The 11,457-nt window shown below is 40.7% G+C and overlaps 1 protein-coding gene across 1 annotated transcript in view; it reads left to right on the top strand.

Moving 5' to 3' along the window:
• The first annotated feature begins 3,077 nt into the window (after positions 1-3,077).
• The window catches only part of LOC126237090 (chloride intracellular channel exc-4), a 178,884-nt gene continuing 170,504 nt past the window's right edge, over positions 3,078-11,457 (top strand). Inside the window, exon 1 of the mRNA XM_049946893.1 lies at positions 3,078-3,234. Coding sequence (XP_049802850.1) covers positions 3,166-3,234 — 69 coding nt within the window. The 5' untranslated portion in view covers positions 3,078-3,165. The remainder of the gene's footprint in view (positions 3,235-11,457) is intronic.

The raw sequence follows: 11,457 nt of genomic DNA, 5'->3' as shown, positions 1-11,457 counted from the left end.
CCTGACATTTGTCAGTCTAGCAAAGAAATTTCAGCAGCAGTCGACAAGGCTGTCACAACCTTAAAGCTTATTTCATTTATTTATAAATTATTAACAGAGAATGTTCTGTTATAGTCTGTGTTTGCAACTTGTGTCGTACAATGAAAAACGTGCAAGAAACAGAAAGAGCGATTAACATGTTCTAGACACTGGCAGCTTAAGCGAAGGCAGTTTTTTAACATAAATATATTTCATGATTTGCAAGGCAAACTATACAACTGATGTAATTATTTGAAGATAGGTTTGGAAATATTTATTTGTCTTTTGATGCTCATAATCTCTCATATACAATAACCATACAGTAAAGCTGCATGCCCTGGGGAAAAATTATGGCTTTAGTTTCCCCTTGCTTTCAGCTATTCGCAGTACCAGCACAGGAAGGCCGTTTTGGTTAGTGTTACACGAAAGAAAGGCAAACCTACGTTTCTAGCATTTGTAGACTTAGAGAAAGCTTTTGACAATGTTGACTGGAATACTCTCTTTCAAATTCTGAAGGTGGCAGGGGTAAAATACAGGGAGCAAAAGGCTATTTACATTTTTCACAGAAACCAAATGGCAGTTATAAGAGTCGAGGGACATGAAAGGGAAGCAGTGGTTGGGAATGGAGTGAGACAGGGTTGTAGCCTCACCCCAATGTTATTCAATCTGTATATTGAGCAAGCAGTAAAGGAAACAAAAGAAAAATTCGGGGTAGGAATTAAAATCCATGGAGAAGAAATAAAAACTTCGAGGTTCACCAATGACATTGTAGTTCTGTCACAGACAGCAAAGGACCTGGAAGAGCAGCTGAACGGAATGGGCAGTGTCTTGAAAGGAGGATATAAGATGAACATCAACAAAAGCAAAATGAGGATAATTGAATGTAGTCGAATTAAGGCTGGCGATGCTGAGGGAGTTAGATTAGGAAATGAGACACTTAAAGTAGTAAATGAGTTTTGCTATTTGGTGAGCAAAATAACTGATGAAATGTGGTGTTACAGAAGAATGCTGAAGATTAGATGGGTATATCACATAACAAGTGAGGAGGTATTGAGTAGAATTGGAGAGAAGAGGAGTCTGTGGCACAATTTGACTAGAAGAAGGGATCAGTTGGTACGGCGTATTCTGAGGTATCAAGGGATCACAAATTTAGTTTTTGAGGGCAGCGTGGAGGGTAAAAATCGTAGAGGGAGACCACGCTAAACAGATTCAGAAGGATGTAGGTTGCAGTAGGTACTGGGAGACGAAGAACCTTGCACAGGATAGAGTAGCATGGAGAGCTGCATCAAACCTGTCTCTGGACTGAAGACCACAACAATCTCTCATATATTACGGAAAAGTACTTTGAAGAGGATAGGAATTATTCCATAGTAGTGGCTGACGCTGACAAAATTTCTGGCAAGAGGAGGAGCTATAAGGAGGTAGAATTCTCTACTGCAGTCTCGAAACAAGCATTGAATGAAATCATACACAACACATGTGAAGCTATTTATTCTTACCTGGATGGGGATTTAATGAGGACAAGTAAAGTAGTTCAATTATCTAAGATACTTGATATGACAATTTACAGATAATATTTTTTATAGTTTTAGATGTGTTTCAAACTTAGCGTATTCTTAGAAAGCGTAGATGTGGGCAATAAGCTATAGTTTAGTTGGTTTCTGTGTCGTGATTTTCCGTTCGCTGTTCAAGAGTTTTTACCAGAACATAGAAATCTAGACAGGGATTCATAGTCAACCTGGAAAGTCTTTTCTTCTAGTATTGTGGTAGTAAACTCTACAGTTCTACTTTAATTCACTCTTGTTATGAAACACATAGTGTTTTAGAAAGTAAAACAAATGTAAGAATCCCTATGGTCCTTGAAGACACTGCTGCAAGCTAATTCATTCTCAATTTAAAACAACATTGTGATTGCACTTTTCCATATAATAAATAGGGACCTACTTGTTTTTGCCGTACTGTCACCCTAAGATCATGACAATGGACTGTAGGGCCTACTGAGTGAAAGTATCCTAGGAATCCTTCTTGCACGTCAACATTTTGAGAGAGCTGTCTAAGTGCAAAATAAGCAGAACTCAGACTTTCGTTAAAGTTAACTACATGCCAGTGCCACCTGAGTTTGTCGAAATTATTTTTGTTACTAGCATCTAAAAGAGGAATTGAGTAAAGCTCTATGTTAATATCTGCAGTTATTTCCCTCAGTTGTTACTTGTATGCTTTTTGCCTTAAAGATCAGTGAATAGAACTGCAAAAGAAAAGTAGTAATTACCCTTATCTACAAGATAAACGTAAACTGTATTTCATATGATCTGTCTTTATTGGGATCGCTCAGGAAGTAGAGGACGAGAAAATCCTGGCTTGTAAATTTCGTCATGTCCGGAGCCAGATCGAACAGATTTTGTCACTTTGCTTAACTCTATGTGCTAAATAGTCGGCACGAGTTTCTTTGTTTTATTACCATTTCCCTGTTTTTCAGTGATCAACCACTCGTAATTTCTCTGTTAAAGAGCTACCCTCTTTTCTCGATCGTTGTATGCCTTTCTCTTAATTTTCCACAGACATATCTGACTCTGATATATTTCAATGTGTTCAGCAATGAACACTCTAGAGCACTGACGAGTATGTGTCATTTTACAATTCACTGTGAACGCATAGACGAGAAACAATAGACCGATCAAACAGCAAACATGCTTCGGTCGGCAGATTTGTTGAAATCTTCTGATCACACGACACGATTTGTCTGTGCAGGGGTAACTGTAGCCCTCAGATTTGAGCAATTTTGCTCAAACTATAAACTCCAACTTCCAGGTTTGTGCACGTCTCATACTTCCACATATCTTCCGTCTGTGCAGATGTGATGTGTACGGGCATTTGTGCAGACAGATGGTTGTGTGTGAAAGGGCTTTAAAATATTAGATCGTTAGATCCACTAGCAGAAAGTTTGGTCGGTGATATAAGATTTTCTTTACCGTTGGGTTCTCTCACGAGTGATGTGGAGTATCTTTAAGGCTATACCAATTGCGTCCTGTTCTTTGGACTCGTTGGAAGTTAACGTCTTTGACACATTGCGGCAAACTGGCAAAGTGAGTTTAGTCGTGTTGTGAGGAATAGGTGTCATCTTAGAAGTGTCATTCTCGTGTTGCTACGATGGCTGATGAATATACCAACGGGGCTCCAGAGAACGGGAATGTACCGGAGATTGAATTGATCATCAAGGTAATAATTTAATTTAAGATGCAGTTGATATGTTATGTAGTTCATAACTGCCAGAGGTGAAAATGGCTGATAGAGAATTTGAAATACTGAAATTTCCATACTGAATGTGCGGAATAAAACGTCTTCAATGCATTTTTCTGTTAAGCGTGTGTGAGCATATATAAAACTCTAATCAGGATGTAGTCTTCTTCAATTCACTGTACATTTCTTCCTCGCATTTTTCGTGTTTTTTTGGTAGTAGCGTATTTTGTAGTATTTAGAGTCGTTCTTTACTCGCGCGTACTATAATTAGCTTATTTTGTTGCTCGTTGAGAATTTCACGTTAGTATGCCGCATATTTACCGTGATGTAAAACTCATGTCAAATGTTGACACTGGAATTATTTCTTTAAAAAAACATCAAGGTGAGCCTCTTAAACATTCATTGAAAGCTTGTGACGAAATATTGAGGAAACGACACAGGTGACTAAAACCTGCGTCCGTTATCGGTTTTCCTGGTTATTTAGCGAGATGCCTCGCAAATTGGCCAGAAACTTAGTTAAATTATCGTTATAATGTGGTTGAAAGGCTATTTGTTAACGGGAACGTGATCAATCTACGTATGAACTATCGTTGAGTTTCTACCACTGGGGATATGTAACCTTTTATTTCAGTAATATTAACCGAAGATTTTTAGTCACTGCGCAGGGTAACATCGGTTGGATTGATATCGTTGCCTGCTTGTATTTTCTTTGTATTTAATTCGTTGGCATGAACCACTAAATGTGTAGGCCCTTTGGGGTTGTTTTTTTTTTTAATTTTTTTTTTATACAGAAAATTCCTTTCACTCTGTCAGATGAATTTCTAATGTGGCTTTTTAAATACCTGTAATAGCTCTTCTGAAAAGTTTGGCTTTGTTTTTGTGATCCATTCGGGTATTGTTTTTTCTAGGATATTAACTCAGGCGAATGTTTTCAGTTCAAAATGAGCAACTGAATTAACTGGCTATTATTTAATTTTGCAGGCACGAAGTAAAGTGCTATGTTGACTGGAAATAGGAATTTGTTTTGCACACTTCCTTGCTACAGTAGGGTAGGTTGGTGTTACGTGGAACATGAAGATAATTTTGTCTGACAAAAGCATTCGCTTTGTGACCAGTGTGGGACTGGGACAAATGTTTTGAGAGGTTGGGCATACTGCCTTTTGTGGTTTAATTGCATAAGTCACTTCTGGAACAGCCATTTTCAGCTCACTATATCTGACGAGTTAATCATGTTTAGATGCATCTGATTCAAAATTAAATGGTAGGGTACATTTTTTAGGACAGTTACTTGCATTGTGTGATTTGCAGGGGGGGTGGGGGGGATTTCCCCCCTCTGCATCAGACCATCCCCTCCTTTGGTTTTAGTTTATGCATCCCTACCTGGGATGTTTATTTCCCATACACTGGAGTAAAACTTTACATATAATTTAAATTTGTGGAGCCGAACACTGAAAGTTTTCTATCATCAGAATAAGTACAACTTTTCACAAATGTGCCTCTACTTTTTGAATTCCCCTCATATCTGTACCCGTATGTAGATGATTTTGTAAATAAGCTTTACTTATAATTTACTTTTAAAGATATAACAAGGGATGGCTTTTCTGATAGTGCATGCACGTCAATAGTGAGTTTCGGCATTATCATCTATTTATAAATAGCTGTTTAACCATGCATAACACCACGGTCCAAGCTAGTAACACATATAAATGTACTAACCCCCTAAGACATCCCCCCCCCCCCCTGGTAAAAGCACAAATCGCACCCTGGTTACTTGGGAAAAATTTAAATAAGTTTAAAAGTTCAACTAAGCTGATAGTTCTGGTGGTGTATAAAAACATTTTTCAGTGTTTTGGATATGCTTGTCAATGCAGAAAACTTCGGGCCATCAATGAAAGAGGGAGAGGACAAAGTTTTTTGACCGCATTTATGTTTGGCATAAATGATGCACACTCTTATGTTTGATATACTGGAATTGACTCATTTACAGGGTTATAGAAGAATTATGCTTATGATAAGCTGGTTGTGAGGGTCAACAGAAACATCCGATCTCACGCGTCGGCTTTGACCCGTGACGTAAGGGTGTTGTGGTGTGTGACGTCATTACGGCGCGGAGTTTGGTTTGCGAGTGTGGCGTGTTTCTAGATGTCGTGTTGTTGTTTGTTGTGCCCTCTGGTGGTATGTTCATGGTTTTCGTTTGTTTGGTGTGTTGGGCTCAGTTTGCTGTTGCACAGTGGTGAGTGCTGCGTGTGTCTTTTTGAAGCGGAATTTGCATCAGTGAGTTAACGGTTTTGTGTGATGGTTAATGTAATGATGATTGCTGTACGTCGGGTGAGTTTGTTATTAAGTGTATTCGGTTGTGGTTTTTTGTTCAGGAATGGATATGAAAGACCGGATTAATAGTTCCTGGTTGAGGGCTATGATGGGGGAGACAGCTTTAGAGCTGATTAAATTTCTTCAGCTATTTGGCTTAATTGCCGAAGTCGTGAAGTGCGGTGTGTGCCGTGAACCAATGAAATTGGTTAAAGTTCCGGCCTCTCGGACCAGGGACGGTTACATGTGGCGCTGTCGCAAAGATGACATATGGCGTTCCATACGGCGCGGTACCTGGTTCGAGAAGTCTAGATTGGGCATGCGTGAGATTGTGCTTGTTACATATTATTTTTGTTATAGGTCCCCACGGAGTTTTTGCGCGCATGAGACTGGTGTGAGTGAGAGGACTGTTTTAGGTTGGTATTCCTTCTGTCGTGAAGTGTGTTCGGAATTTATTACTTACAGGGGTAAGTTGGGGGGGCATGGGGTGGTTGTGGAGGTGGATGAGTCACAGTTTGGGAAAAGGAAGTATGGGAGGGGGAAGTCTGTGGCTGGTCTTTGGGTGTGGGGGGCTGTTGTTCCGGGGGGTGGGGGTTCCGAATGTGTTTTTAGGGTTGTGGAAGGGAGGTCGAAGGCTGAATTAGTGGGGTTAATTGAGGAATATATAGAGCCGGGGTCCACAATAGTTTCTGATGCTTTTTCTTCCTATATGGGGTTGGGTGAGAGGGGATTTAATCATTTAGTAGTGAACCATAGGTTAGGGTTTAAGAATTATGATACAGGTGCTTGTACTAATACAATTGGGGGGAATGTGGGGGGCGGTTAAGTCAGTTCTTGGGAGGGGGAAGAGGCGCTCTTCCAACCTTCAGTCTCATTTAGATGAGTACTGTTGGCGGAAGAGTGTCCCAGAGGGCTATTGTATTGTTCGGGTTTAAGGGCTGTGGGTAAAATGTATAGGCCGAAAGTGGTTAGTTAGGGTGGGCTGGGTAGGTGGGTGTGTGGCTGTGGTTCAGGGTGGGGTGGGTGGTTTATTTTGTTGTATAGTATTTGTTAAGGTGGGGGGAGGGGGAGTGTGTTTGTTTTTTGTTTTAGTTGTGGAGGATCTATTTTGATGAAGTTTTTGTTGAGTTTTAGTGTGTGATTGAGATGTTTTTTATGTTTTATTTGGTTTTTGTTTGTGGGTTTTTTATTTTGGGTGTGTGTGTGTATGTTTGCGTGTGCATTTGTGTGTGATTGTGGTGGCCAATATAGTTTGTGTGGCTGGAACTTTCTTGTGGTAAGTTCCCTTTTGTTTGTTTTTGGCGTATGTGTTGTGTATTGGGGTCTAGGGAAGTGTTTCATTGAAATTTGTGGCTGTGAAGGTTGGTATTGGTATTCGTATTGGGAGATGTTTTTGAGTTACATAGGTCAAGGGTAGTGGTCGATCCTAAGTTACGGGATTGGTAGCTGCTGTTGAGCTATATAGTTGGAGGGAAGTGTTAAATCTCAATGTATGGTGGAGTATGTTGATTTTTGTAATGGGAGATGGGATCGGGAGTTGCTGTTGAGCTATATAGGTCAAGGGAAGTGTTCGATCCCAATTTATGGGATCGGGAGCTGCTGTAGATATATGTAGGTGAAGGGAAGTGTTTGTTCGCAATGTTTTGCGGTGTGTTTTGATTTTGTATTGGGGGATGGGATCGGGAGATGCTGTTGAGCTATATAGGTCAAGGGAAGTGTCCGATCCCAATTTATGGGATCGGGAGCTGCTGTAGATATATGTAGGTTAAGGGAAGTGTTTGTTCGCTATGTTTTGCGGTGTATTTTGATTTTTGTATTGGGGGATGGGATCGGGAGATGCTGTTGAGCTATATAGGTTAAGGGAAGTGTTCGATCCCAATTTATGGGATCGGGAGCTACTGTAGATCTATATAGGTCAAGGGAAGTGTCCGATTCCAGATAAGAATGTGTTTTGTGGTATTTGGTGAGTTTTGTGATGTCGATTTTTTTCGTCGTCTTGCGTGGTTTTGTATGGCGGTGGGTGGCTAAATTTATATTTAGTTTCTCCCCACCCAAAAACCCCCAATTTCCCACGCTTGTCCCGTTAGTCATTAGGCTTTTTGTGAAACCTGTGTGTGTGTTGTTTTTCTATGTATTTTCGTCTTTGATACGTATGCAACGTTTTTATATCCGCCATATTGGAATTGTCGTTTATGGTCGTTTCCGCCATATTTGTGACGTCATGGGTCAAAGCCGACGGGTAGGATCGGACGCTTCTGTATTTCCGGTTGTGATATTACTAAACAGCCATTTGCCCCATAAGTGGATACAACTACTATTCTTTTGGGGTTGTCACTGTCCTTTCAGTGTTAAGTATAACAGGGTGTTTTTACTCTTGCAATTTTGGCTTTAAAGTTCAAATATTCATCAGTAGACATTCGTTGTATAAGATGTTTTTCTAAGCCACTGGTTAGCACTTCTTGGCTGGAAGCTTACTATAGAGAAAGTTTCAGATTTGTAGCAAAGGGCAAGTTAGTGCAGTGCTATAGTCATGGTGTGGATTGGGAAGTGATAGTTTCACACACTGGATTTTTCATTCTGCTCTGATTTAACAATGAGATTTTGAATGTGGCTACAGATGAATGTAAGAATGCACTGTATAGAAGGTGGATAGTATTACTTGTTCAAGAGATGGCTTTGTTGTTGCTCTGATCAGCTGACAGGTGCAGTCACTCAGGTCTAACCTTCTTTCCTCTGTTTAGGTAGGCATAGACATACTGTTATACACTTTTTATATGGTTCATTGGTTAAGACACTACTAATATTCAGTAGGAGCAGTTGGTCTAGGTTTATATTTCCTTTGGTGTCCATAAGTGCCAGGATGATTCTGTGATGGGCCCATAAAATTACAATCTTCTTAGTTTGTTGTAACTCTGTTAGTGGAATATTAGGCTGTAGTCTGACAGCACAGACCTAGTTGCAAATAAACCACCCCATTACTGAAGATTCTGCTGTACTTGTCTTCAAATGAAATTTATCTTGGTGGCATTTTCAATGTATAAGAAGCTAGATTTTGCTTGTCAATGGAAAATGGTCAGTGATTTGTGAAATGTCATTCCTATAAATGAATGTTTGTAGACCTACCTTGACTCACTGGCATTTTCCTTGAGCTTATTTTGTGATAGATTAACTTAATGTGATGTCGGGGAGGGAAATTACTCTTGTGTAGTAGGTGTGCTTCTTTTCTTTTTGTCAGTGAAAGCTCAAATCTTTATACCTGCATATGTCATTTGTGGTAAGTTGGTGAGAATGTAAGCTTAAATAGGTTTCACTTATTTCCCGTATGGAAGTTAATAATCTTGAAATGTGATTTAAAAACTTCATAGCAGATAAGATTGCTATATGGCCTTAGTCAATGTGTGGCTTTACTCAATCTGAAGTTAGGTCTGAATATTGAAGTGCTTTACTACACCTTGTCCTGTGATCTGTTAAGTTACCCTGTGGGTTACTTGGAGACCACCAATTTAATGTAGACTGATACATTGTGCAACTTACTTTTGTCAGGAAATCATTACCATAGGTGAAACATTGTCTTCAGTCTGGAGACTGGTTTTTTATGGTGCTCCACACTAGTCTTCTTAGCACAGCTCTTTTCATCTCTTTGTAATGGCTGCAACATGTATCCAGTTGAACTTGTCATATGCTGGACTCCCTGTACAAATGTTGCAAACCTGTCCATTCCCTTTCGCCCCTCCCCCCCACATACTTTCTTGTTTCACCAAATTATTAAATCTTTCAGCACTCAGGCTGCTTCCCAAATCAATTCAGTGTGCATCTCTTAGTTGTCTTATCTGCACATTTAACTTTCATTCTTTCGCAGCACCACATTTCTCTTGGGTGCAAGTACACTCCAAAAGCTTTTAGTAGACTTGAAATTGGTATATATTTTTAAAATATTTTCTTGTTATTGCCAACTTCCATTTTATATCATCTTAATTCTCTCATCAGTTACTTTGTTGCCACAACAGCAATAGACTTACCCATTACCCTTCTCTTATCGGTATTAATCATATACCTAATTTATTTTCTAGACTCGATCCATTCTGTGCAGTTGCTCTTCAAAGGCCTTTACTGTCTGACAATTAAAATGTCATCGGTGACTGTTTTTCTCCTAACTTCAACTGGCCCACTCTGATACTTGTCATAATCTTACTCTTAGTACTGAGTCTGATTCGTTCATAAGTTGCAGATAACCTTTCATTCTGTTTGATGCCTGATAGTTCAGCATTTCAAAGTGTGTGTGCTGGAAAGACAAACGGTAGGCAACAGGAAAAAATAATGAATTTGTGATCAGTGACTCGAGACAGACCTAGTGTCCAGTGGCAGGCGATATACATTTGCCCACGCCTTCAGTTGCGGCACAAATGCAGTGCATCTAAGGGCGTGTGTAGTGCCGTCTTGTACAATGAGGCGCGGCTTCCGGCCGCTGCCGCTCCGGCAACGCTGCGCCTGTCTTGACCCAGTAAACCCGGTGCACTGATAGCCCAAGGCGGTGCCGCCCGGCCCGCCGTTTTGCTCAAGTCACCCAGACCAGGAAACACCACACTAGAAACGCGGGCCGTATAGCTCTGGATTTACAATTTGATGTGATTTTTACGTAATTATCATTTGAAAATGTGCGGCTCGGTGGATCAGTGCAGGACTACCAGTAGAAATATATTGAGTTTGGTTTCCTGTCAGACCTAAAAACTTCTGTATTAACAGGTGTCACTTCAGTGTGCTAAAAGTTCCAGCATTTTTCCTTAGTGGATACTCTTCACTTGCTGTTAAAATTTGCACAAGGCAGAAGCTACTCATCTCCTTCACTCACATTTCCGTCAGACCTAAAATTCGCAGACCATTTCGAAATCAGATTACTGCCACTATCACAAGGTTTCACACCTATGATCAGAAAGGATGTACGGCAAGTCACTTGTCCGTTAGCTGATGTTTGCTCATTTGGTGTTGAGAGGACGCCTCGCTTATCGGGTGTCAATGCCTTGCGGATTATTATTTTTTTTTTTTACGAGAAAAAGCAAAACCGATCGTGCGAGACTCTACTCATCAATAATATATTCTCCTTCACTATTTACAACAGCCTGCCAACGCTGGGGCAACTTATCGATTCCGCGATTGTAGAAATTACTTGGTTTCGAGGCGAACAACTCACGGTCCTCAAAGGACGTTCCTTGAAGATTGTTATAGGGGAAATGATCTGGGGGCGCAAGATAAGGTGAATAAGGTGGGTGCGGAATGATTTTCCAACGCAGCTCCTGTGTCCTATTTGTCACTCTAGCAATATGGAGGGGGTGGGGGCGGCAGCGGAATTATCGTGGAGAAGCATCGCGTCTGCATGACTGTCGCTGTTCCACCAGATGCATAATATCCTATATGGATGCGCACAGGTCTTCTCGTAGGGGAGTAGCTGCTTTTTGTCTCAACCATTCCTTTCTTTTTCTTATATTAGCATAAAGACACCATTTCTCGTCACCAATAACGGTACAGGACATGAATGGCCGGTGTTTACTAGCTAGTTGACAAGCAAGCAGAGATGCACGTGACCACGCGCTGATTGTGATTTTTCGCTTAGAGAATGCGGTACCCATCCACGCGATTTTTGCACATTCCACATTCCACATTGCATGAAAATGTCACACCACCGTGGAATGTTCAATTTGATCACATTTGCCAATTCTCGAGTACACTGACGGATCATTGCGGATCAAGCATTTCATCAAACCCCGAAGGTCTTCCTGAACGTGGAGTCACTAAAGTCAAAACGGCCATCCTCAGAACGAGCAAAGTTTTCTTGCCGTACCGTGTCCAGTGGCATTATCCCCATACGCGGCTGCCTTTGCTGCTATCACCTCTGTT

This window comes from Schistocerca nitens, chromosome 2 (genome assembly GCF_023898315.1).
Source record: "Schistocerca nitens isolate TAMUIC-IGC-003100 chromosome 2, iqSchNite1.1, whole genome shotgun sequence".
Lineage (NCBI taxonomy): Eukaryota > Metazoa > Arthropoda > Insecta > Orthoptera > Acrididae > Schistocerca > Schistocerca nitens.
The sequence above is the reverse complement of the archived record's forward strand: the minus strand, read 5'-3'. Positions and strand labels throughout refer to the sequence as shown.